Source organism: Gekko japonicus, unplaced genomic scaffold (assembly GCF_001447785.1).
Source record: "Gekko japonicus isolate JY-2015 unplaced genomic scaffold, Gekko_japonicus_V1.1 scaffold1166, whole genome shotgun sequence".
Classification (NCBI taxonomy): Eukaryota; Metazoa; Chordata; class Lepidosauria; order Squamata; family Gekkonidae; genus Gekko; species Gekko japonicus.
The window spans coordinates 508,992-536,567 of record NW_015161988.1 but is presented as its reverse complement, the minus strand read 5'-3'; the positions used below and the strand labels follow the sequence as shown (position 1 = coordinate 536,567).

Genomic DNA, 27,576 nt, shown 5'->3' with positions numbered 1-27,576 from the left:
CCCCTCACCCCGGGGAACTGCAATCCCCCGCGATCCCCCCCGAAATGACCTCAGAGAATGGCAAAAAGCAGGCCTGGGGAGTCCACCAATACAGAGCCAGGCTGCTGGGGAAGAGGGCCAATGTCAGGCTTTAAGCCTGACCATATGTCTCCCTCCCACATTGAAGAAGAAGAGGAGGAGGAGGAGATTGGATTTATACCCCACCCTTCAGTACCCAAAGGAGTCTCAGAGCGGCTTACAAACTCCTTTCCCTTCTCCTCCCCACAACAGACACCCTGTGAGGTAGGTGGGGCTGAGAGAGCTCTGACAGAAACTGCTCTTTTTCAAGAACAGCTGTGCCAGAACTATGGCTTGCCCAAGGTCATCCAGCAGGTGCAAGTGGAGGAGTGGGGAATCAAACCCAGTTCTCCTAAATGAGAGTCCACGTACTTAACCACTACACCAAACTGGGAAAACGAACCCCAAAGGGGAGCATTTCTGATCAAGGAAAAGGCACCAGGAAATCTTAGAACCCCCCCCCCTTTTCCCTAATAGAAACAGGCCTCTGTCCACCTTTGTCCCCCTCCCTTGGCATGATTGCTTTTTGTGGCTTAATTAACACACTGGGTGGGATCAAGTTGCCCTATCAACGTTTCCCCATGTTGTCTCCACCGCTTCAAGGATCGCCCTTGCCTGAACATATGAGAACTTTTTAAAAAGCCCTACTGCATCAGACCAGTGGTCCATCTGGTCCAGCAGCCTGCTTCATGCCGTGGACAGCCAGTTGCCCTGGAAGGCCAACAAAGAACAATGGAGGCCAGGGCCTTCCTCTGATGCTGCCTTCTGGAACAGAGGTTTACTGCCTTGGTATATGGAGGTTCTGTTCTACGCTGGCAGTGCACCTGAAACAGGGGACTCTACACCTCTTGCTGTTCCCTCTTGTGCATAGTAAAAACAGCGTCCTTTTACACAACAAAGTTTACAGCATGCACCACCAGTCATTGCTGGCCCCCGCTCACCACATTGTACCCCTTTTGCTGCTTAGGAGCAGGGGTGGCCTTGTCCAGCAGCCGGAGACTGACAAATTTTCCAAAGCAAGCTGGAACCAGCCCTGCATCTGTACGCCATCCAGAGGTCATTTCGGAGGGAGACGCCATCCGATAGTGTGTTATTGTTGAGTCACAACAGTAATTCGCAACCAGATTTTCCTGGTGTGGACAGGCCAATCCGCTTGAGAATGACTACTAAAGCACAATCAAAGAAGAAGAAGAGGAAGAGGAAGAGGAGGAGGAAGAAGGAAGAAGAAGAAGAAGAAGAAGAGAGGGAGGAGGAGGAGGACACTGCATTTATACCCTGCCCTTCACTACCTGAAGGAGTCTCAGAGAGGTTTACAATCTCCTTTCCCTTCCCCTCCCCACAACAGACACCCTGTGAGGTAGGTGGGGCTGAGAGAACGCTTTGAGAACTGCTCTTGAGAGAACACCTCTGAAAGAACTTGTCACTGATCCAAGGTCACACCAGCAGCTGCATGTGGAGGAGTGGGGAATCAAACCTGGTTCTCCCAGATTAGAGTCCACACTCCTAACCACTACACCACCAAACAGGGTGGATCCCATGATGTTTCTCTAGTATGCCTATCTCTGACCCTCATTCCCATATTTTGCTTCCAAACCCTGGCTTGAACCTCACTAGTAGTATCCAAGTCAGTAGCCATCGACACCAACAACTCCCCCTAAGGAACTTTATGTCCCGTTATTTTTGTTTTTGAACCACAACCCAGCAAAAAGCATTCTGGCATACCCCTGGCCAGGGGTCATTTTGTAGAAAAAGAGGTGCAGGAGCTCATTAGCCTAACTCATTAGCATTACTTATTTGCATATGCCACACCCTCAGACATCACCAGAAGTGTGTCAGAAGGCAACACCCACCACTCAGGCTCCACTGGACTGTTATGGATTGCTAGCTATGGGGGGGGGGACGTGGAGATCTGTCCTCGTAGAGAAGGGAGAGCTGGTACCTGAATAAAACTTGGTCTTAAAGGTGTCACTGGACTGTTTTGGACTGGGGGTGGGGGAGGCTCTGCAGCTTACCTGGCTGCTGCTTGCTCTAACTGAGGGCTGCTGGGAGCAGGGGGTGGGGCTTGTTGCATGTGCCCGCCCCCTGGGCTCTTTACTGCCGGAGCTCCGCTCCTGTGCGCTCATGCAGGAAATGACCCCTGCCCCTGGCTAAAGCAGTCACCCTGTGTTCATGCCTGCCCACAAATGACATAGAGAGAGTGGGCGACTCACATGTTTCCATTGCTCATCCCAGGCCCAATGCTCCCTCCATTCACCACAACCGAGCGACGTGGAGTCAGAAGCAGCAGCGGCTCCAAGCAGTGTGCAAACTCAGCCCTGTATTCGGTGTTGATCTGGAAGAAAACTGGTGAGGATGACTGGCCATCCCAAAAGCAGGCTAACTAATAAAGTTTTTCTCCTACAAATGGATAGGACTGTTGGGCACAGGGCTTCCTGTGAAAATGGAAGTCCCTGCGTCAAGTTCTGCCCCCTTCTCTGTACTGCATAATAAACCTGAGCATTATTTGTTTCTCTCCCCTACCAGCAACAACTAACCCTGAAGACTGAAGGTGCATTATGTTGAGACATCTGGGCATAAATTACTTATTACACATCACCCCCCCCGTATGATTATTTTCCCTGTAATCATGAAAAGATTTGATCATCAAAACAGAAATCACTGTTACAGCAAGAATGCAAATTTGCTACAACAGAAACAAGTGTTTTTGATTTCTCTGCAGCCATCAGAATACTATAAGTTGTGAAGCCACTCCCCCCCCCCCTAAAAATGCTCAGAGAGAATAAAGTGGACAGGAAGACAGAAGTCTCCAGAATGCAAGAAGGAAGGGAGGGAGTGTTTGCAGGAGAACTGTGAAGTGCAAATATTCCCACTTTACTCCTGACGTTTCTAACTTGGACCTGCTCATTATGCAAATAAGGCAATACCTCCCCTTACCTTGCTAGTTTGGGACGGCCTCATCCGATGGGGAAGCTTGACAATTTTCTGCAACCTCTCCATCAATTGCTGAAATCAGAGATGTGGATTAGATGGCATCATGGAATTCACTTTCCATTGTAACAAGAGCCATCATGAGTGTATCCGAACAACAACAAAAAAAGGGGCTCAAATGATTTCTGGAAAGATACCCTCCAACAAACTTTGCAGAGGATCCAGCTTGGCGCTCAATGTATTTGCACGAGTGTGTTGCACTCAACCCTGGAATAGGACAGCCCTCTACACAAGAGAAGGGCCTTTTTAGTGGTTCCTGAAAATATAAAGCTGATGCCTTCTGGACCTTTCTGAAACATCTCCTGTTCCAGCGAGGTGGAGGTAACTGGAAATGATTCTGTGCTTTGTGGAGGGGGGAATGCTTTGAGGAAGAAGGAAATAGGTCCCAGGAAGAAGAAGAGATTGGATTTATACCCTGCCCTTCACTACCCGAAGGAGTCTCAGAGTGGCTTCCAATCTCCTTTCCCTTCCCCTCCCCACAACAGACACCCTGTGAGGTAGGTGGAACTCCTTCGAGAACTGCTGATGAGAGAACAGCTCTGAAAGAACTTGTGACTGACCCAAGGTCACACCAGCGGCTGCATGTGGAAGAGTGGGGAAATTATCCCAGATTAGAGTCTGCGCACTTAAACACTACACCAAACTGGCGCAGCAGTAGCTGCTGGGGGCCAGGCTGATGGGTTGCACTTACATAGCCTAAATCCAGGAATTCGGCTTTGTTTGCAGAACTCAGAAAAGCAGAGCAGGTCACCAGATGGACCTAGACAGAAAGGCCAAAAGTCACAACTTCCCCCCCAATACAAACATACAGCGTTCCCTTTGATAATTGTAGAAGAAGAAGAGTAGGTTTTTATGCCCCACTTTCCTCTACCCTAAGTGGCTTACAATCGCTTTCCCTTCCTCTCCCCACAACATGCCCCTTGTGAGGTAGGTGGGGCTGAGAGAGTTCTGAGAGAACTGTGACTGGCCCAGGGTCACACCCAACTGGCTTCATGTGGAGGAAGAAGAAGAGTTGGTTCTTATACCCCACTTTTCTCTGCCCTAAGGAGTCTCAAAGCGGCTTACAATCGTCTTCCCTTCCTCTCCCCACAACAGGCACCTTGTGAGGCAGGTGGGGCTCAGAGAGTCCTGAGAGAACTGTGACCAATGTTGCCTGTAAGCTATGGAGCTCTGTAAGCAAAAATTCTACTCTGTGAGCTACTGGCATTAACGTTGTGAGCAGGAGATTTGGCTGCTGCATAAATTAGTTTGCTTGGAGCCATCCTTCCTGAGCTAAGACAAAAAATGTGTGAGCCAGAGACTAAAAACCTGTGAGCTAGCTCACACCAACTCAGCTTAGAGGGAACACTGACTGTGACTGGCCCATGGTCACCCAGCAGACTTCATGTGGAGGAGTGGGGAATCGAACCTGGTTCTCCAGATTAGAGGCAGCCGCTCTCAACCACTACTCCACCCTTGGCAATCAGTGTAGCCCTCCCTGAGATGACATTGAAGAGGAAAACCAGATCTGTTGAATTTCTGCCTCTCACACAACTCCCTGTGTACAGAGTCCCTCCTGCCTTACCTGGAGAGTGGGCAACAGTGATGCCAGGTGGGCGAGCTGCTCCTTGAAAGCCTTCTCTTTTTCTTCATACTGACTGGAAATACCCAAAAGATCACCTTAAAACTGAGATGTAACTATACCACTATTCAGGGCTATTTTTGGGCAGGAACGCACAGGAACGGAGTTCCGGCTGCCTCCCGAGTTGGCCACGCCCAGCAGGAACTCATTAGCATAATAGGCCACACCCAACAGCAGGAACTCATTAGGATTGGCTACATTAGGGATGTGTGGCCTAACATGCAAAGGAGTTCCTGCTACCAAAAAAAAGCCCTGGATTTTGACAACAAACAAGGTAAACAGAATAAGAAGCAAAAGGTTACTTCTGGTAACATGGGGGTGTGGCCTAATATGCTAATGAGTTCCTGCTGGGCTTTGTCTACAAAAAAAGTCCTGCCACTATTCATTTGAGAGCTGTGATAAACCTGACTCTTACAGGGACTATCATGGTTAAGATGTGGTCGGCTTTGCCTTATTGGCACCCGTTTTTAAAAAGCCCATTTTGGGAACTGACAAACCCCACAAAGCACTCAATTCTGTCTGCATGAGGGATAACCCCAAACTTTCTTTTTCCGACACTCGGTCTTCTTGATGCTCCATAAACATCTAATGTTCTACACTGTTGATAGGTGAGGCATACGCTTTCCCCAAGTTAAAAACTGGAGGCGTGCTTCATTCTCACATCTAGAAAAGGTTGGTTTAAAAAAGAAAAGAAAAGAAAAGTATGTCAGGACAGCTCACATTCTGTGTTCTGTAGGAGTCACTGGGCAAAATGTTTCCCCTGCTTGGGGAGGAGGCAGGGACACAGGGATGACTCATGCAGAGATGCAACAGCCAGCCTCCTGAAGGCGGGTTGTTCTGCCGCATCTATGCTGACTCACTGGCGAGGACCATGCTTGTCCCTCTCCTACTCATCAACGCACAGCGTTCTGCTTTACTGTCAAAATATGTGCACGCTGCAAAGACTGAAAGCTATCAGGGCCAAAACCAGAGGAGACAGGAGATCAGTGATGAAGAAGGCTGGGTATAAGTGAAGTAAATGAATAAGCGAACTGGGGAGATTTAAATGGCCCATAAGAGTTGTCCTCATTCCCTTAAAGTGATTCGTCTATTATGGTCCTCCCCCACTTCTTGCTTCTCTGTGTCTTTAAATGTGTAACTGTTCTGAGCTATTTCCATAGGCATGCTCAGTTCCTAGGACCTTGCTGCTTCTTTTCAGTGGATCCGATCTTGCAAGAGTGAACAGCTGGCTATTAGAGCTTCCCACCGTCCAGGGACTTGGAGGTAAACAAAACCCAAAAGATTTGTCTCTGTGTGTGCCCCCCCCGTAATGCCTTTAATTTCAATTTAATTTTGGAAATGGTTTATTGCAGTTTTTAAAATAGGGGACATTATTTGATATTGTTATTGCAGGTTTTTATAAAATATTCATATGCATTTTGCTCTTGAGTATGAAACAAAGAATTCTTTCAGCTTGAATACTGTGGTGCAATATTACAGGTAGGCTGCAATACCCAGGCAGTAATTCAGGAAATCTGTCCTTATGGGTAACCACTTTAATCTCTGAGGAGGCCCTTCTGAAAAAGACTTCTGGCTTGCTTTCTATTTATGTGTGTTGCTTTGCAATTTTTGACGATGTAGAGTTTATTCGTTGGTGGATATGCTGCTTTTTCCAAATTGTTGACATTTGATGTTGCATTTGTCCTCCCAACTGAGATTTGATGCAGTACACTCATTGATGACTGGTGCTGATATGCTCTCATGTGGGTGTTTTACTGTTGGATGGATTGAGCTAGTGGTCTTTGATCCATAGGATAAGGACTCTTGGGTGGGTCATGAAGTTCCACCTGCTGTGTCATGAGCCCCTCTAGAGCTGCCATGTTTCCCCAGCTTCTTGGAAAGACTTGCTGCTAATGTGCATGCATCAAACTGCTCTTTGCACATGTAGAGAGAAGAACATGATGACTAATCAATGTCTGATGACTAATCAATGTCGGCTTAGAAGAGGGGGGTGGGGTGCAATGGGAAATTCTACCACTTATCTGCATTGAGTTTGGTTAGTTCACTACTGTTCCTAATGGATGACACAACAGAATATGCTGCCCTTAGAGAAGCCTTCCTGGTTGTATCTCTGCATGAGTCACCGCTCAAAGGTTCTCTCTGTCCGCTCCTGTCTATCTATACAAAGTGGGATCTTGAGGGAGCATATGTATTACCCTTTCACATGATTTTTGGGTAATTATGAAGCGTGCCCTTAATTCAGGAGAAAAAGTCTCTCCCTGCTGTCCAAAATTTTGGGAGATTGTGCTAGAAGTTATAATTAATGCTGACACTAGAGGGCGCTCACATGATTTTTGGGTAATTATGAAGCGTACCCTTAATTCAGGACAAAAAGTCTCTCCCTGCGTCCAAAATGTTGGGAGATTGTGCTAGAAGTTATGATAATTAATGCCAACACTAGAGGGCGATGTTGCTTCCCAGTTGCATGGGAGCTTCTAAAGTGTGACTTCTCAGGAATAGGCAGCAAACTGAACAGATCACTTGTGATTTCTGAACAGATCACTCATATTGTGAATGGAGTTTATACCTCACCAGTTGGATAATGGCTGCAAGACTGGGTTGCTGGAGTCTGTGCTATTATTTATTTCGTTGGCATACAATACTATGGGCAAAACAAGGCAGTACCCAGCCCCAAGCAGCTAACGATCTAAATCTGGGAAGGAAAGGCAGTCAAGGGGCATCAATCAACAGAAGGCCTCTGTTACTCCTTTGCCCCCAAACCTACCCTTTCCATGAATTCTTAGTCACCACTCTCTGGTGTTAAGTCTTCCTTCAACAGGTAAAGGCTTCCTCCCATGGAAAATGACTTTTTCTGGAGAGAATACCCCTTCTTTTTTTAAAGGAAGCCTTTCTCTGTTGGAGAAAGGGACTCAGGAGATCCAACACCCTGGTTCTCTCCACAACACAGAATCAAAAGAAGAAGAAGAGAAGAGATTGGATTTATACCCCGCCCTTCACTTGGAGTCTCAGAGCGGCTTACAAACTCCTTTCCCTTCCCCTCCCCACAACAGACACCATGTGAGGTGGGTGGGGCTGAGAGAACTCAGACACAGACTGCTCTTTTTCAAGGACAGCTGTGCCAGAGCTTGTGACTGATCCAAGGTCACATCAGCAGGTGCAAGTGGAGGAGTGGGGAATCAAACCCGGTTCTCCTAGATTAGAGTCCGCACACTTAACCACTACACCAAAGCTGAAGTAAATGGAACAGACATGCATTTTCCCCTCTTCTTTATCCCCAAATCCCTTCCCCCAAGTCAGATTTTACACTGCAACTTCCTTGGGGCAGGAACCTGCCCCCTTGTACTCGGTAATGGAGAGATGGATCTACATAGATAAATAATGGAGGTGCCGTCTTGAAGAGTTGTATTTTTAAAAATTTTATTAATTCCCTTGCTTTCTCCCCAACGGGGACCCAAAGTGGCTGACACGATTCTCCTCTCCTCCATTTTATCCTCACAACAACCCTGTGAGGCAGGTTAGGCTGAGAGTGCGTGACTGGCCCAAGGTCACCCAGTGAGCTTCCAGTGAACTTTCATGGCGCAAGCGGAGATTCGAACCTGGATCTCCCAGATCCTAGTCTGACACACTTAACTACTACACCACACTGGACTTCTGTCTCTCTGGTGACACCCAGGAAATAGCTGGGCAATTTTCTTTATTTGCAGTAGAAATAAGTTTGTATAAGCCCACGGGAAACCAGGCAGAATTCCTGCTAAGGAACGCCTTCTTACCTTTGGACCACTTTTAAAAGCATCTTCTTCCTTTCCGCCAACCTGTCCTGCAAAGAAGTGGGGGGAAAGGTAATAAACACCTTGACAAGATGACTGCTCACAGGGAGGCTCTCTGTTTACTCTTTCATGGTCTTGGACGGAGCATCCCTTGATGATCTACCAGAAATGAGAAACCCTAGAAAACGCTAGCCCTACTTTCTTTATTCTACTCCCAGGAAGCCCCAAGAAAAGAGAGCCAGTGCTGTCTTGCTGCCCTCACTCTGTGAGGATTAATTTCACAACCTTGAGGGCTAGAAACTTGAATTTAAGTTCAAAGCAGATTGCTGATTTCTTTATGCTGGTGCAAAATGCAGCTGTGAAATACAGAGAAGTAGTCTGCCACCTGGAGGCGAACTTTGAGTGTAACTTCAAGGTGAACTTTATGACGAACGTGAAAACCAAGAGGACTGGGCAGGCTCTCCAACAGTAGGGAGCAGTCCCCAAAGTTAAACAAAAAGCATTAATGAAAGAAAGAGGCAACCAAAAAAGAGAGGGTGGAGGAAGGGGGAAATACTCTAGGAGTGCGGGTGAATTTGAGTCTAGCGTGTTCACATGCTTACGCTTGCAAGGTATGATGCTTTACCTGAAAACCAGCTAAACTCAACAAAGTTTAGTTCCCAGCTCTTTCTAAAGCCCCGACATGGAGATTGGTCTTTGGGCCAGTTCGATCCATATCTCCATTACGAACCTATTTTGAATGCCAGAACTCAGACTTGGAGTTTTCTGTACAATAAAAAAAGCCAGTCCTCAATATTCTGTCTCTCTGTTGTGAAGGAAGGCTTAACCAGGGCAGATGACCAGGCCTCTCATTCCCTCCATACAATGCAAACTGCAAGCTTGTACAGCCTCAGTTTGACTTGGGGCAGTGCAGAGAAAGGGAGATTGGGTCAGTGTTCCTGCTAAGCTGAGTTAGTGTGAGCTAGCTCACAGCTTTTTAGCCTCCGGCTCACGCATTTTTGTCTTAGTTCAGGAAGGAGGGCTCCAGAGCATTTATGCAGTGGCCAAATCCCTCGCTCACAACTTTTAATATCAGGAGCTCCCAAGGTAGAATTTTTGCTCACAAGACTCCATAGTTTAGAGGGAGCATTGGACTGGGTTTAACCCTACAGCTTCCACTGTAGGCCCTGCCCTGCTATTACCATTTTAAAAGAGGGAATGGCATGTCCTTTCTTTTAAAAACCACATATTTTGTTCTTGCGCTAATAGCAGTGGGTTTCCCCCCCCCCCAAATATGGAAACCACGGTTAAAAGGTTAACCCCCTGTCCCTTCCCTGCATGACGCAGAGGCAAAGCGAGGCTGCAGGGACCTACAATTTGCTCCATTGAGATCTTTCTTCTTTGAAACAGAGCCCAAGGTTGGGGGGCAGGCTATGCAAATACAGCTGGCTTGATTTGCAATGGGTAAGCATCACCAGAGGAACTGCGGTGGCTCAAGTGGTTAAGATGCTGAACTGCAGGCTGTGGAAGGTCGGTAGTTCAGCAGCTTGAGACCCGGGTGCTGCATGACAGAGTGAGCGCCCGTCTCTAGTTCCAGCTCCTGCCAACCTAGGAGGGCTCCACTTTGCTATCTTCCCATTTAAACAATGGTTGCCATTCACATCTATGGGAGGGGGAAGTAAACCATTACAATTGGGGATGTTGAGGGGAAGGCAAAAACTGTCTTCCCTGTTGAGGCTGCACGGCCCCTCCTTCCCTGAAGGGGTCCCACAGGGGATGGCTTCTGGGCACAGACCGACACACGAGCACACAGATGCCCCTGGCTCTTGGCAAGATGAAAACCCTCCTCCTACTCACCCACCATAATGGGTTTTGTGCAAGGAGATAATAAAGGGATTTCTCTGAGCACCTGTTGCGTGCCTTCCTTTCACAGCTAAACCATCCTAACCCGCCCCACCCCAATCTGGTGTTTAGGGGGAGGCATTTCACCCATGTGACCGAGTCTCCAACATCTATCTTACTAGGAGATAGTGGCAACTTGGACTTCTGACCACTCCTCACCTGCATGTTACTGAAGAGTGAGTTGATGGCTGTCTCCTCTTCATCTGCACTGTTGCGCACCTCCTCGATCATAGCTTTGAGGAGCACGATGGCCTCTCGCGTGGAAGTCTGCAGCTCTTTCACAGCCTGGGCAGTGCATTAACACAGACAGAAGGGTTTTTTTGTGTTAAAAGAAGAAGAAGAAAAGAAGATATTGAATTTATACACCGCCCTTCACTTGGAGTCTCAGAGCGGCAAACTCCTTTCCCTTCCCCTCCCCACAACAGACACCCTGTGAGGTGGGCGGGGCTGAGAGAACTCTGACACAAACTGCTCTTTTTCAAGGACAGCTGTGCCAGAGCTTGTGACTGACCCAAGGTCACATCAGCAGGTGCAAGTGGAGGAGTGGGGAATCAAACCCGGTTCTCCCAGATTAGAATCCGCACACTTAACCACTACACCAAACTTGCAAGGACAGGGAAATGAGACGGCAGCATGAGGGCTTCACAACGCTCACTCCCATTAGCAGATCGGCCTGGTCTACAGATTCCTCCTGGATTTCTACATCCTCCTCCCTGTTTATATCATTGCTGGGGCTTCTCTAAAAGCACATTGTGGCAGGAGCAAAATGGGCTTTGCACGAGCTGAGCTTACTGGTCAAGCCACAGTTCTTTGCCAGAGCATCAGCTACGCATTCCCTTGGGAATGAGACCTGCTAATACAGACGTATGCAGCTATGAAGCATGATTCTGCCTGGGGAGTTAGAGCACAGAGAACACAATAACTACAACAAATACTTAAGAGCCTATAACAAGGGATTGGTTCTTAATGAGAGGTCACGCGCCCCTCCCTAAACAAGTGATCTAAAAATGGGGGGGGCATTCAGAGCTTTTGGAGACAGATGTGGGGACATTTAGGATTTTAGGTCGTCTCTTCCCCCACTTGCAATGGCTTCTGACACCCACTAGAGCAGAGCTATGCTTAGTGCTCATCCTGCACAAATCTTTTCTACATCAGATTTGGACGTGCTGCTGTTTCTGTACGGCCCCAGGGAGCCACTGTTAGGGGGAAGGGGCATGGCTCAGTGGTAGAGCCTCTGCCTGGTAATGCAGGAGGTCCCAGGTTCAACCCCCCGGCATCTCCAGTTGAAAGGAGCAGGCAGCAGGATCAGGGCTATTTTTGGTTTATATTTAGGATTTTTGGCTCCAATGTGCATCACCTTGCACTTGGCCACATTGAACCCCATTTGCCATGTTGACGCCCACTCGCCCATCCTTGACAGATCCCCTTGGAGTGCCTCACAATCCTCACTGGTTTTCACCACCCTGAACAACTTTGTATCATCCGCAAATTTAGCCACTTCACTGCTTACTCCCATCTCCAAATCATTAATGAACAAGTTAAAAAGCAGTGGACCAAGTACTGATCCCTGCGGTACCCCACTGCTTACCACCCTCCACTGAGAAAATTGCCCACCTACACTCACTCTCTGTTTTCTATGAACTAGCCAGTTTTTGATCCATAAAAGGACTTGTCCTTCTATCCCATGATTTTTGAGCTTACTTAGGAGCCTTTGATGAGGAACTTTATCAAAAGCTTTCTGGAAGTCAAGGTAAATAATATCTATTGGATCCCCCTTGTCCACATGTTTGTTCACCCCCTCAAAGAACACTAACAGGTTAGTGAGACAAGATCTTCCCTTACAGAAACCGTGCTGAGTCTGCCTCAATAGGTTTTGTTCATCTATGTGCCTACTAATTCTTTCCTTAATAATGGTTTCCACCAATTTACCCGGTATCGACGTCAGACTGACTGGCCTGTAATTTCCCGGATCTCCTCTGGAACCCTTTTTAAAGATGGGAGTGACATTAGCTACCTTCCAATCCTCAGGAATGGAGGCAGATTTTAAGGAAAGATTACATATCTTTGTCAGGAGATCTACAAGTTCACATTTGAGTTCTTTCAGAACTCTCGGATGTATGCCATCTGGGCCTGGTGATTTTTCAGTTTTTAAGTTGTCTATCAGTTTTAGGACCTCCTCTCTCGTCACCTCAATCTGACTCAGGTCTTTCAACACCCCTCCTGAAATCAGTGGTTCTGGAGTGGGCAAGCACTTCTCATCTTCCACAGTGAAGACGGAGGCAAAAAATGCATTTAGCTTCTCAGCCATTTCCCTATCATCCTTCAATACTCCTTTTACCCCTTGGTCGTCCAAGGGCCCCACTGCCTCCCTGGCTGGTTTCCTGTTTCTAATGTATTTGAAGAAAGTTTTATTGTTGGTTTTTACGTTTTTTGCTATATGCTCCTCATATTCCCTTTTTGCCTGCCTGACCTCAGACTTGCATTTTATTTGCCATAGCCTGTGTTCCGTTTTATCAGCCTCACTGTGACTAGCTTTCCACTGCTTAAAGGAATTCTTTTTACTTTTTACAGCCTCCATTACTCTGTTTGTTAACCATGCAGGCTTTTTCCTATACCTGTTTGTGCCTTTCCTAACCTGCGGAATATATATTTTTTGAGCTTCTAGGATCGTAGTTTTAAATAGATCCCAAGCTTCCCCAATTGTTTTGACCCTTTCTACTTTTCCTTTCAGTTTCCTCCCCACGTGTCCCCTCATATCAGAGAAATTACCCCTTTTAAAGTTAAAAATGGTTGTGTGAGTCTTTTTGGCCAATTCTCTATTTGTACAAATGATGAACTCAACAACATTATGATCACTGTTTCCAAGCGGTGCAATCACTTTTACATCTCTCACCAGGTCTTGAGTGTTACTTAGGACCAAATCAAGGATCGCCTCTCCCCTGGTAGGTTCCGTGACCATCTGCTCCATAGCACAGTCATTTAGAGTGTCTAGAAACTCAATCTCTTTTTCCCGGCTAGAACACATATTGACCCAATCAATGTGTGGGTAGTTAAAATCACCTATTATTACACAGTGTTTTTGTCTAGTTGCTATCTTTAAGGCATTCATCATTTTATAATCCTCCTCTATCTTTTGATCTGGTGGGCGATAACAAACTCCCAGTGTTAAGTTTCCTTTTGGCCCCCCTATTTCAACCCATAGAACTTCCAGAAGCGAATCCAATTCACTTAGCCTCTCAATCTTTCTAGACTTTATACCCTCTCTGACATACAGAGCTACCCCACCTCCAACCCTTCCCCCCCTATCCTTCCGATATAATATATAACCGGGAATCACTGTGTCCCACTGATTTTCCTCATCCCACCAAGTTTCAGAAATACCCACAATGTCTATTTTTCCCTCCCTCACCAAGCACTCCAACTCCCCGATTTTACCTCGGACACTTCTAGCATTTGTATAGAAACAGCTGTAATTTCCCTTACAAGTTAAGCCTGCATCCTTCCTCTTGCTATCTCGAGTCGTTGTCCGGCAGTCCATGTCACCAGCCATGGCCTCTGTGGACAATTTCAATCCACCTCCCTGTAGAAAAGCAACAGGTACCCCCTCATCTCTCTGAGATGAGCCAACCCGAACCAGAGACTTTTCATCTCCTGTCGGCTTTCCCCCAATATTCAGTTTAAAAGCTGCTCTGCCACCTTTTTGATTTTAAGCGCCAGCAGCCTGGTTCCTTCTTGGGACAAGTGGAGACCGTCTCGCCTGTACAGCTCCCTCTTGTTCCAAAAAGTATCCCAGTGCCTAACAAACCTGAACCCTTCCCCCCTACACCATCGTCTCATCCACGCATTGAGACTCCTGATCTCTGCCTGTCTCTCCGGCCCTGCGCGTGGAACAGGTAGCACTTCTGAGAAGGCTACCTTGGAGGTCCTGGACCTAAGTTTCCTGCCCAGCAGCCTAAATTTCTCCTCCAGGACCTCACGACTGCATTTCCCCACATCGTTGGTGCCGACATGCACCACGACCACTGGCTCCTCCCCAGCACTATCTACCAGCCTATCTAAAACACGCGTAATGTCCGCTACCTTCGCACCAGGCAGGCAAGTCACCATACGGTCAGTACGCGGGTTTGCCACCCAGCTGTCTACCTGCCTAAGGATCGAATCACCCACTACCAAGAGCCCCCCTCCCACCCTGCTCAGGGATGGTTGCAGAAGGTTTTCATCCTTCCATTTGGCTCAAAATCTGGTGCTTCTGAGCGGATAACCCCAAGGGTCCAGTGGCATATTACAAAGTCCTCGTGTCTGCTAGGGAACAATAGAAGGACCATCAGATTGCATGTGCAATGGGAGTTTTGTGTCTCCCAAACACACACCAGCTCTTTTCTGTTTGTGTGACTGCAGCCGGCAGGGAGACGGGCAATGCTCCCTCTAAGCTGTGGAGTCTTGTGAGCAAAAATTCTACTTTGTGAGCTCCTGGCATTAAAGTTGTGAGTGAGCCATTTGGCTGCTGCATAAATTAGTTTGCTCTGGAGCCCTCCTTCCTGAGCCAAGACAAAAATGTCTGAGCCGGAGGCTAAAAAACTGTGAGTTAGCTCACATAACTCAGCTTAGAGGGAACACTGGAGACAGGCATTTTAGCCCCTCCCCTCCGCATCCTCAAACAGCCCCAAGGGCGCCACTGTTTGCTCTTTGTAAAAATCACAGCTACTTACATGGCTACATGTAAGTTTCACAACGGAACCAAGAGCGGCTTTGCAGTGCGCAGACGGACCCTGTGTGTTCGCACCACATCTCTTTTTAGAGTGAATAACTGTTCGGTTCTTCCATGGATTTTGTTCCCTCCCAGATGCTTCCTTAATTTTCTATAAGTTACAACAGCCCGGTTTCCAAAGTTCTTTTTGATAAAGAAGATGCCGCTGAGGTTCCCTGCTGTCTGAAAACTCTGCCCTGGCCCCCTCCCCAGCTGTCCCTTATGCTTAAAGACACCATTTGCCCACTTATAGCAGGAGGCCTCCGGGTAGTTAAGCCCTCCCTTCTGCCCTTACTCCTCTGAGCTGCGGGAGAAAAGGCCCAGCCCAAAAATGATGCCCGGTGATCTGTGGCATCCAGGGCTATTTTTGGGCAGGAACGCACAGGAACGGAGGAGTTCCGTCTGGCTCCCAAGTTGGCCACGCCCAGCAGGAACTCATTAGCACAATAGGCCACACCCAACAGCAGAAACTCATTAGGATTGGCTACATTAGGGGTGTGTGGCCTAACATGCAAAGGAGTTCCTGCTACAAAAAAAGCCCTGGGTTTTGACCACAAACAAGGTCAACAGAATAAGAAGCAGAAGGTGGGCGTGGCTGGATGACCACACTTCTGGTAACATGGGTGTGTGGCCTAATGTGTTAATGAGCTGTGCTGTCAGGGCTGTGGCCTAATATGCTAATGAGTTTCTGCTGTTGGGTGTGGCCTATTATGCTAATTAGTTCCTGCTGGGCTTTTTCAACAAAAAAAGCCCTGGTGGCATCCCATCTGCCTAAAAACCTGGATGTGACATCAACACGTTGGGTGACACTCTGGCCATCCCCCAAACCTCCATGGTAAGTACCAAGCAGTCCGGCATCCTTAGGCCTACCCTGGCCTTCTGGAACTGCGGGCTGTCTTTATTTCTCACTCTTTATTTATTTCTCACTCAAAAAGCTCACACACTTTTTGCCTGCCTCCTTTGTTCTGAGCTGTCACGGAGTAACTGCATTTTGCATACATCACTGCCCCCCCACAAATTTTCCCCTGTCCCCCCCCCTCTTCTGCAAGCTCTTCAGGACAAGGACCTCCCTCGCTAAGGGTGATTCTGCATCTAGCATTTGCTCCACATTTTCTCAACTGGGAGGATAAGGTGCAGCTCAAAACCACATCCGAAGACCTGGGGGCAGCGCCCGTGCTGACTGCAAAGTCCCCCCTGAACGGCCATAAATCTATGCAGAATGTACCATAAAACCTGATGATAAAAGAAAGTGAAAGTGGCATGCAGTGTGGAGGGTACCATAAAATCCAGTGATCAAAGGAAGGGAAAACGGCATGCAAGACAGAAGGGAATTTCTGTTCCAATGTGGGTTTCATAAAACAACGGAGGGAAAAGCCAGTGCAGAATCACCTTATATCTACTTTTGCTTATGGTGGGCCATGCCACATCTATCGCTAGTTAGCTAGTCAGGAGGAAAAAACCATTTCTGTTCCAATGTGGGTTTCGTAAAACAACTGAGGGAAAAGCCAGTGCAGAATCACCCTCTATCTACTTTTTATTATGGTGGGCCATGCCACATCTTTCGCTAGTTAGCTAGTCAGGAGAAAAAAACCACTCACACTGGCATGTCCCGGAAGCAGTTAATGCACAGCATGGATTTTTTCTCCGTGGAGAACATGATGTAGAGCTCTTCATGAAGTGCTGGAAGAGATAGAAATCAATCATCCATAGTGCAGGGAAAGGGTGACTTTTGTGCTCTTTGAATTTATTAAAAATGTTGCTTTAAGTGCTCTTGAGTTGGCACTTCTACTTAAGAACACCAATACAGTTTTGTTGGGTCACCCCAAGACCCACTATCTTTGTGAGAATCCCACCAGCCCACAGATGCTAGGTGGTCTGTGGGAAATTTGGCCAGTGGACCACCAGTAGCTCATGGAGGATGCTTTTGGTCCCTCCCTGTCCTTAAGGATGGAGAGTATACAGCAAAGTGACAAGTTCTGCTTATAGCAGAGGAGGAATGTGTGGGGATCACATACGGCATTTCTTGTGGATGTCTTTAGTGCGCTTGGTCAGGGAGACAATCTCATGGCGGGAGAACATCTTGGCTTTATGGGTATCCTCACGGCATTTGGCACAGAGGGGCTGGTTGCAGGTATTGCAGAAGTACATGGTGTCCAAGTCCTAAGACAGGGGGTTAGAAAGCAAAACTCATTGGCTGGGCTGAATGCATTGGCAGGACACTTTCTCCAAAGGGCAACTAGAATAAACAGGTAGGTGAGCTAAGTGGATATTGGATGTCATGCACTACACTGATACTTTTCAAAAAGCATTAAATTATGCAATGCTCCTGTTTGGGACGTGTTTGTAAGGTGGTCAGCAAAACTATCAGCTCGCCCAGAGGCTTAGTGTGGGCAACAGGCCAGGCAGACTGACATGTGGCTTCTCACTGTCTTGTGTCTACAGCTTATCTCAGTACAAGTTCGCTTCATACTTAAGACAAGGTCGTTTTCTTTTCCAGCTAGAGCCCAAAAGTCCACCCATAACACACCTTGCCTTTAAAGAAGGTGAACTTCTCCTTAAAGCTGGAAAATGTCCTGATTTTCAAAAAGGCATCAGTGACAGGTGCTGTCCCCCCAAAGTGGGAGTTCTCTCTGCTCACTAAAGATTCAGGGTGGATTTTTTTCCCAAGACTAATATTACCCTTACACCTTGGACTGAGACTGTGGAGAGAGGGGGCTTTAGACCCCCTCTCTGCACTGTTTTCCAAATCTGCAATGAGCTGGGGGACTCTATCTGCCCTGTTGGGGAAATGGGGAGCCCTCAATGGAGCAATTTTAAAAAAATATTTTATTTCATTTATACCCTGTCTTTGTCCCCAGTGGGGGGGACTGCAAATAGCTTACACCCTTCTCCTCCATGTTATTCTCACAACAGCCCTGTGAGGTAAGTTGGGCTGAGGAAGTGTGACTAGCCCAAGGCTATCCAGCAAGTTTCCGTGGCAGAGCAGGGAATCAAACCTGGGGTCTCCCAGATCCTACTCAGACACTACACCACACTGGTTCACAGCACAGCCCAGTGCTGTAATTTGTTGGGAAAATAGTACTGTGGGGAGGCTTAAACCCCTTTCTTCCCCCCCCCCCATGTTCCACAGTGCCATTTGAAATCGGGGCCCTGCATGCCTGGGAATTCCCTGCAGGGGTCTGGACTTTCTATCGAATGTGTCCCTGCGAGTTCCTGTGGTGGGCCACCTGGATATGACGTGAGGACTGTCTGTGTTATGCTTAGTTAGGCCTTCATAAGCTTCCTGCTGCCCCAGCGGGGCTTTGAGCCTGGGTCTCCTGCAACGAAACCCAGGCCAGCTCTGAGCTTGCCGCACCGGAGCCTGGGAAAAGAGCTACGCGGCTACCTGCTTCTTGCACTGAAGGTCGCAATTTGCACACTGCGCTTCCTCCTCGCAGTCCCCAGAGCTGTCCACCACCAGGAACTTGAGGAGCCGGTCCTCGGGGGGCAGGCCGCTCCCTTTCACGATGGACTGGTGCCTGTGACAGGAAAAGGCAAGCTAGAGATGGCACCTGGGCCTTCATGCATGCATGCAAGCAAAAGGAAAAGACAGAAAGACCCAAAATTCCCAGCCTAGGTATGTCTCCTTGGAAGTAAATTCTACTTTGCTACATGGAGCCAATCACTCAGGTGACCACACTGCAGCCACTGGATCTGTGCAATGCACCTTCCAAGTGCCAATGGGGACTCCTCAGTCATTACAGGTGTTAACTCTTTCTCTCTCTCTCTTGGTCAATACCTCTCATGTCAAGTCTGACTTATGGTGACTCCTGGCGGGGTTTTCGTGGCAAGAGACATTCAGAGGTGGTTTGCCATTGCCTGCCTCTGCGTAGCGACCCTGGTATTCCTTGGCAGCCTCCCTTCCAATTAATGACCAAAGCCGACCCTGCTTAGCTTTCAAGATCTGATGAGATCAAGCTAGTCTGGGCTATGCGGGCCAGGGCACAGGTGTCAACTAGTGCTGCAGAAACTAGAGGAATGAGCCGTGGCTGCTCTTCTGAATGGTCTCTTGTGCCTTACTTTGAAGTGTGCATCGTGACCTCGCACTCGGGCCTTTCGTAGCCCACTCGACCCTGCCCTGCCGTTTATTTTTTTCCAGCACTTCAGATATAAATATCTGCACAGCGAGGGCTCACTGCAGGGAGGGATGGGCAACCGATGGGCAACAGGGGCAGCTTTCTCAGGCCCCATGCTTGGGGGCCTAGCTGCCCACTGCTCTACTTTCTCAAAGGAAGGGAAGAAAGAAGAAGAGGGAGCTCTTGCTGCTGCTTCCCCCTGGGCCATCTGGGGCTTGGGCAGATGGCTTCCAGCAGCAGCAGCAGCAGTGGGTGCCGCTCACCTCGCATGGGGCGAGGGCCACTCCTTGTTGGGTCCTAGAAGGGGTGGTGTTGGCCCCAGAATCACTACGGCAGTGCCTGATTGCGTGCATCTGACAAAGCCGACTCTGGTCTAGCAAACCTGATGCAACAGACTTGCTTCCGCGTCAGGCTGTCAGTCCGTCTTCCTGCTGCGGCTCTCACAGGGCCCCAGGAGAAGGCTTTAAGGTGCCACATGCCACCCGTTTAAGGAGCTGCGGTGGCTCAAGGGGTTAAGACGCTGAACTGCAGGCTGTGGAAGGTCGTGCCGCATGACGGAGTGAGCTCCCGTCTCTCGTTCCAGCTCCTGCCAACCTAGCCGTTCGAAAGCAAGAAATTGCAAGTAGATGAATAGGGACCACTTCAGTGGGAAGGTAACAGCGTTCCGTGCGCCTTGGTGTTTAGTCAGGCCGGCCACATGACCACGGAAACGTCTTCGTACAGCGCCGGCTCTTCGGCTTTGAAACGGAGATGAGCACCGCAACCCTAGAGTCGGACTCGACTGGCTTTCGAGCAAGGGAACCTTTACCTTTTAAGCCACCTGTTTAATTTTTTTACCGCAACAGATTGAAATGACTGTGTGCATGTGTGCTAAGTCCCTTCAAATAGCTTCCGACCCATGGCAACCCTATGAATTAACGTCCTCCAGAACGTCCCGTCCTCCACAGCCTTGCTCAGGTCTTGCAACCGGAGGGCCCGTGGCTTCCTAGATGGAGGAGTCCATCCCTCTCACGTCCGGTCTTCCTCTTTTCCTGCTACCTTCAACTATTTCCTGGCATCATTGTCTTTTCCAGTCATTCTTCTCTTCTCATCATGTGACCAAAGTGGGATAGCCTCAGTTTAGTCATGTTAACTTCTAGGGTGAGTTCAGGCTTGATTTGATTTAAAGGTAAAAGGTAAAGGTTCCCTTGCTCGAAAGCCAGTCGAATCCGACTCTAGGGTTGCGGTGCTCATCTCCGTTTCAAAGGCAAAGAGCCAGCGCTGTCCGAAGACGTTTCCGTGGTCATGTGGCCGGCATGACTAAACACCAAGGCGCACAGAACACTGTTCCCTTCCCACCGAAGTGGTACCTATTTATCCACTTGCAATTTCTTGCTTTCGAACTGCTAGGTTGGCAGGAGCTGGAACTAGAGATGGGAGCTCACTCCGTCATGCGGCACCCGGGTCTCAAACTGCTGAACTACTGACCTTCCACAGCCTGCAGTTCAGCGTCTTAACCACTTGAGCCACCGCAGCTCCTTGATTTGATTTAGAACCCCACTTATTTGTCTTTTTGGCGGTCTGTGGTCCCCGTAAACCTCTCCTCCGACACCAGTGACTGCTTCTCTGACATTCCTATTGGGAATAACCATGCTTTAAAAGGTTCACATAGCTGAGCCAGGATGCTTTTCCTCTGAATTAAAAAACTAGAGACACACACTTTATTGAATGACAAGAAGGTTTGGTTTAGTGCGTGGGAGAAGCATAAGCTGTTCTGCTGTGGTTTTGTGTTGTTTTTTTTAAGAAAAAGATCAGCCGGAGATATATCACTATAACACTATAGAGATACATTTAGCAATTTTTTAAAAAACCCCGTCAAAGTTCTTTGGCAGCAAGGGAAGGGGGGAAATGGTGGATGCAACAAACTAAAGGATGAAGAATTTCACAAGGGGGATGCTCTGTTGCACAGGCATTTGTCATAGCAGCAAGCAGGGTTGCCAGGTGGGCGATGGAGGGACTTACCAGGAGAAAGAGGAAGGCCCAGGCCACGTTGCCAGCACTGCACAGGAAGTGACGTCATCACGAAACAGGTTCTACCATAGAGGGTTTGCCCAAATACCAGAGTGTCACCCAGACATCGCTGGTGTGATGACATCACTTTCTGTGTGGTGCCAGCAACATGGTCTGGGCTTTCCTCTTTCTCCTGGTAAGTCCCCCCACTGGCCAGCTGATTGGTGGTGGGTGGGAGGCATGGCCTGGGGTCAGGGGACCCCTGCCTCCACCAGGAGGTCTGGCAACCCCATCAACAAGTCCACATTGGGAAAACGTCCCTATGTTGAAACCAAACCATGTGCAATTTTTCTGCTGTTTCTCACGAGCGGGACATAAAGTGGCTTACGCTGTTCTTTACATCAATTTTATCATTACAACAACCCTGCAAGGTAGGTTAGGCAGAGAGAGAGATAGAGAGAAAGAGAGAGACTGGCCCAAGGTCACCCAGCTGTTGGGTATTACAAGTTGAAAACACTCAGTATATCTGGGGTTAAATGTTTGTTTATGTTACTCACAGGAAGTCACATGTTTCTCATGTAACCAATGTTCTTTAGATGTAGGAAGCCCGGGAATTTTCTCCCTGATCTAGGGATTTGATTGGGACTAAAGTGTCGAGGTGTATTACCATTTTATGGCTTCTCTTCTCGTCTTTGTTTTGGTGTTCTGAAGAACAAGAAGAGTAGCCATACTCTCTCTCTTCTAGTTTTGTCTTTGTAGAGTAAGGATGTAGCCGATTTAGCTCTGTTGTTATTTTCATCCCAGTTACCCTTCCCCATGCTAGAATTTAGTAAAAACTTTATGCTTTAATCACACATGGACTCTGAGTCTGAATTATTTTACTCTGGCTCTGCTGGACTATCTTATCTCTGCTAAATACCATTTTTTCAATATCTCACTATCACCCAACAGGAACAAATCGCAGTATGATTGCCGTGTGACCACAGCCATAGCCCCTTCCCAAAGGCACAGGAAGCTGCCTTATACTGAATCAGGCCTTCAGTCCATCAGAGTCAGTATTGTCTACTCAGACTGTCAGTGGCTTTTCCAGGGTCTCAGGCAGAGGCCTGTCACATCACCTGCTACCTGGTCTCTTTAACTGGAGATGCCGGGGACTGAACCTGGGACCTTCTGCATGCCAAGCACAGGCTCTACCACTGAGCCACAGCCGCCACCCCCATTGGCTAGTCAATTATTCTATCTTAAGAGTCCTAGAAAACATCTCTAAACTTTCCGAAACGGGAGCCAGGTTCCCTTTCCACAGTCTTCTCCGTAGTGTCATTCACACCAGTAAAAAATAAATAAAAATGCATGGTTATTAATTAAACTTGCTTCCACCGCCAGCAACCATGGATCTTGTGTCATGTAAAAGATGACTGCGATGGAACGAAGTCATTTATCTTACGGAATACAACTAAAAAATTTTTCCCCTCCAGTCATAGTTGACTTATGGCGACTCCGAAGGGTTTTCAAGGTAAGAGACGTTCAGGGGTGGTTTCTGCCCATTGCCTGCCTCTGCATAGCAACTCTGGACATCCTTGGTGGTCTCCCATCCGAGTACTCACCAGGGCCGACCCTGCTTAGCTTCAAAGATCTAATGAAATCAGGCTAGGTCAGAGAACAATAATTGCGTCCCATCAAGTTGCAGCTGTCTCCTGGTAACCCCAGGACTGTGGGTTTGTCAAGGCAAGAGACATTCGGAGGTGGTTTGCCATGGCCTGCCTCTGCGTAGCAAACCTGGACCTCCTTGGTTTGGTGTAGTGGTTAAGTGAGTGGACTCTAATCTGGGAGAACTGGGTTTGATTCCCCACTCCTCCACCTCCACCTGGCTGGATGGCCTTGGGCAAGCCGTAGCTCTGAAAAGAGCTGTCCTTGAAAAAGAGCAGTTTCCGTCAGAGCTCTCTCGGCCCCACCTACCTCACAGGGTGTCTGTTGTGGGGAGGGGAAGGGAAAGGAGTTTGTAAACCGCTCTGAGACACCTTTGGATAGTGAAGGACTGGGTATAAATCCAATCTCCTCCTCCTCCTCCTCTTCTTCTTCTTCTTTTTGGTGGTCCCCCAACCATGTCAAATTGCAATCAACTTATGGAGACTCCATGGGGTTTCCAAGACAAGAGACGAACAGAGGCCCCGGTCACACGGGCCAGATAATGCGGTGGGGAGGCATGGCTCTTTGCGCCGGCGCAATTAGACCTGCCAGAACGCGATCAGATGCAATGGCGGCAAGTGTGCATCAAGGAGGACAGCCAGGGAAAAGCTGCGCGCTGGCACGATCGCATGGAACGATTCCATCGGCAGCCCGTGGCAAACCATTTGCTAGTACATTTGTTGAGATGCTTTTTAACTGCGCAGCTTCGGCGGCACGCCACGGGTGCGCTACGCTTGCCAGATGTTGTGGTGTGATCACGCCCTGAAAATCCGCCCAGCATTCGTGGCTGCAAATTCGGCGTGTGAACGGGGCCAGAGATGGTTTGCCGTTGCCTGCTTCCGCGTAGCGACCCGGGCCTTCCTTGGTGGTCCCCCATCCAAGTACTAACCAGGCCGACCTGGCTTAGCTTCGAAGAGCTAATGAGATCAAGCTAGCCTGGGCTATCCAGGTCACAGCGATAACAACCAGAGGTCATTTCAGGGGGGAACGCGGGGGAACGCAGTTCCCCCGGGTGAGGTGCAGGGGGGCGGGGCACATGACAAAGCCCCGCCCTCTGCTTCCGGCCGCCCCGCTTCCAACCCTCATTCAGCCAGGAGGAGGCAGGAGAAGAGGGAGGGTAAGTTGCTTCCTCCCCGCCTCTCCCCACCCCTGCCTGCCTGGGGCCAGGGAGGGCCTTGGCGGGGCTTCCTCACACTCCCGCCGGCCTTGCAGGTCCACCGCCGGGCCCCTGATGTCAGGGGGTGTGGCATATGCTAATGAGTTATGCTAATGAGTCCCCCTAGCTCTTTTTCTAGGAAACGACCCCTGGCTGTCTCACTTTAGGACTCAGGATCAAATGCATGTTTCTGAGAGGGTTATGGGTGTTTAAAATGTGTGCTTTTTATTTTATTTATTACTTCATTTCTACCCTGCTAGCTTACATCGTTCTGCTCTCCTTCATTTTATCCTCACAACAAGCCTGTTAGGTAGGTTAGGCAGCATGCGACTGATCCAAGGTCACCCAGTGAGCTTCCATGGCGGAGTGGGGATTCTAACCTGCACTTCCCAAATTATAGCTCAGCACTCTAACCACTACACCACTATCGCTTCAGAACGGGACAAGGTAGGGATGGGCGCGAACCTGTTCATGGGACAAAATTCCACATGAACTTGGCCTGGTTCAGAGCTTCTGAACCGATGTTCGGTGGAAGTCACCTCCCTGTAACATTTACCGGACTTTTGTCCAGTTCGACAGTTTGGGCCATTTAAACCTAACTGAGCAGGGCGGCTCCACACAGCTGACCTGTTAGATTTAAATGGCTGCCAGCCATTTCACCCGTTGGTTTCGTTTCCCCCTGCTTTGTCCTCTCCCCTTTCGAAGCCATTTTGGCCTAGCAGCTGATGGGTGCACCCACCCCAAGCTCCGGACCGGAAATTTTTAGGTTTGTGTCTAGGGTTGCCAAGTCTATCTTCGCCGGGAGCAGGGGCTCCCAGCCGGCGTCTTGTGCTGCACGCACGTCACCCGGAAGTGACGGGAGGATGCCAGGCACGCTGGGGGTGGGGCCATGGCCATACAAGGGAAAACTTGTATGGCCGTGGCCCCACCTCCAGTGTGCCCGGCGTGCCCACGTCACTTCCGGGTGACACGTACGTCGGGGTGGAGTCCCCCCCGGGGCCCTATCCGGCGCCGCCGGGGTACGGGCCTCTGGGGCGGGGGTTTCTCCGCCCCCAGGGGGACTTGGGATCCCTATTTGTGTCCATCCCTAGTACAGGGATCTGAGTGCTATTTTTGTTCCTGGGACTCCTGTCTGCTGTTATTTTGGGACAGTAGTTAAGGCACGAGGAGGGTATCTCTCTCTCCCTCTCTCTTATCACTAACTTGCATTCCCTGGGCTAGATCTCTTCTCCTAGGAAGTCCTGCTACCTACTATTTTTAATGCTTCAAGGACTTCCTTCCACCGCTGAATTCTCTCGGAAGATATGTCTATCGGTGGCTATTAGCCCGAATAAGCAAGGCTGGAGTCTAACTGTGTTTCTGCCCCCGCCCCCCCCCCCCGCCGCTCACGGGCGACGGAAGATAAGAGCTGCGTCTCCTTTGTGGTGTGCACCCCTGTTCCACATTTGGAAAGTCAGTTTTTGATAGGCTAGGCTAGGGTTGCCAGCCTCCAGGTGGGACCTGGAGATCTCCTGCTTTACAACCAATCTCCAGCTGACAGAGATCAGTTCCCCTGGAGAAAATGGCTGCTTTGAAGGGTGGACTCTGTGGCATCATACCATGCTGAGGCCCCTCCCCTCCCTAAAAACCCGCCCTCTCCCGGATCCACCCCCAAAGTCTCCAGGTATTTTCCAGCCCAGACCTGGCAGCCCTATACTTGGCTGACAAAAGAACTGTATGTACACAGATAGAGGAAGTGAAACCCTTTTCCAAACCACCTTCAACCCACTGTTTAGCTGGTTTTGGTCTCCAACCCGATGCTAGAATTTCCAGCAGAACACCACTGAATCAAACCCCAAGTGATATCAGGTTGGCCACTGTCAGAGACAAAGACCCTGACTTCTAGTCTATTCAAACAAGATAATTCTTAGTGGTCAGTGTGGTGCAGTGGTTAGAGGGCTGGGCTAGAATCTGCACGACCTGGGTTCTAATCCCTGCTCTGCCATGAGGTAGGGTTGCCAAATGGTTTTTGGCCGGGAGCGGGGGGCTTCTCAGGGTCGTTTTGTCCTCACCGGGTGGGGGCTTCTCAGGGTCGGGCTTCCCCTGCTGGCCATGGTGGACTGGGGCCCCTGATTGCTGGATTGGAGGGCCCAAAATTGGGGGATCCCCTGACCCCACCGGGGGAATGGCAGTTCTAGCCGTGACTGCAGTCCTTACTTGAGAGTAAGTCCCACTGAACTCTGTGGGACTTCCTTTATGACTAAAAATATGTGTGGGATCATGTTGTAAGAAATGTCTAGTACAATTTTATCCCATCCTTCTCCGCAGGGAACTCAAGGATCCTTATTTCCCCCCTCTTCCCTCGTTTTATCCTCACAACAACCCTGTGAGGTAGGTTAGGCTGACAGAGAGTGACTAGCTCATGGTCACCCAGCAAGCCTCCATGTAGGGCTGCCAAATGCCCCCGGGGAGCGGAATTCCCCCCGCTTTCGAGCCCCGATTTCCGCTCCCACGGAATCGGGGCCCGGGGGAAACCCCACCCCCGCGTGCGTGTCACCTGGAAGTGACGTCGCACGCTGGGGGCGGGGCCACGCCATTTGAGGGGAAAACTCAGTGGGACTTACTCTCAAGTAAGGACTGCAGTCATGGCTAGAACTGCCATTCCCCCGGTGGGGTCAGGGGATCCCCCGATTTTGGGCCCTCCAATCCACCAATCAGGGGCCCCAGTCCACCATGGCCGGCAGGGGAAGCCCGACCCTGAGAATCCCCCACCCGGTGCTATAACGTCACCTGGGAGTGATGTCATCACCTTTCCAATGTTGGGGTTGGCGCTCTATGTTTTGGACAAGACTCTATGGTTTCGAGGCCCAAAAGCCATAGAGTTTTGTCCAAAACCTAGAGCGTCACCCCCAATGACGGAAACATGATGGCGTCACTTCTGGGTGACATCATTGCAGACCGTGCACTTTGCACATGCACCAGAAAAAAAATCCAGGAAGGATCGGGAGTCCCCCCACCCCGGCAGCAGCCAGGTAGGACCTGGCAACCCTAAGCCATTGCTGAGGCCGATTTGTTAATAAGGATATCTGCTTTGTGTGCAGAACTGGTGAACTGCTGCGGAGGGAGAACTGCACGGAATCGGGGATGAAAGGGGCTGGAGAAGGGGGGCATTTTAAAATGAGCCCAGAGAGCTAACTTGGGGTTGCCAACCTCCAGGTAGGGCCTGGAGATCTCCTGGAATTCTATCTATCTCCAGGTGGCAGAGATCAGTTCCCTGAAGAATGGCTGTTTTGGAGGGCGGACTCTATGGCCTTATACCCTGAGGAGGTCCCTCTCTAAACTCCACCTTCCCCTGGCTCCACTCCCCAAATCTCCCAGAGTTCTCCAATCCAGAGTTGGCAACCCTACAGGGTGGACTCTGTCACGGTATTATATCCAGGGGTCGTTTCGTAGGAAAAGGGCTAGGGGAACTCATTAGCACAACTCATTAGCATATGCCACACCCCCTGACATCACCGGAAGTGTGTCATAAGGCCACACACCCCGCCCCCATCGGTCCCGGCCGCCGCCGCCGGCCTTGCAGCTCCACT

The 27,576-nt window shown here is 49.3% G+C and overlaps 1 protein-coding gene across 1 annotated transcript in view; it reads right to left on the bottom strand.

Moving 5' to 3' along the window:
* RNF207 (ring finger protein 207) overlaps positions 1–27,576 on the bottom strand; it is a 51,715-nt gene that overhangs the window by 12,699 nt on the left and 11,440 nt on the right. The window contains exons 3-11 of the mRNA XM_015429817.1: positions 18,447–18,579; positions 17,077–17,221; positions 16,662–16,741; positions 10,474–10,599; positions 8,437–8,483; positions 4,610–4,682; positions 3,737–3,805; positions 2,992–3,060; positions 2,268–2,389 (exon numbers count right to left, since the gene is read on the bottom strand). Coding sequence (XP_015285303.1) covers positions 2,268–2,389; positions 2,992–3,060; positions 3,737–3,805; positions 4,610–4,682; positions 8,437–8,483; positions 10,474–10,599; positions 16,662–16,741; positions 17,077–17,221; positions 18,447–18,579 — 864 coding nt within the window. The remainder of the gene's footprint in view (positions 1–2,267; positions 2,390–2,991; positions 3,061–3,736; positions 3,806–4,609; positions 4,683–8,436; positions 8,484–10,473; positions 10,600–16,661; positions 16,742–17,076; positions 17,222–18,446; positions 18,580–27,576) is intronic.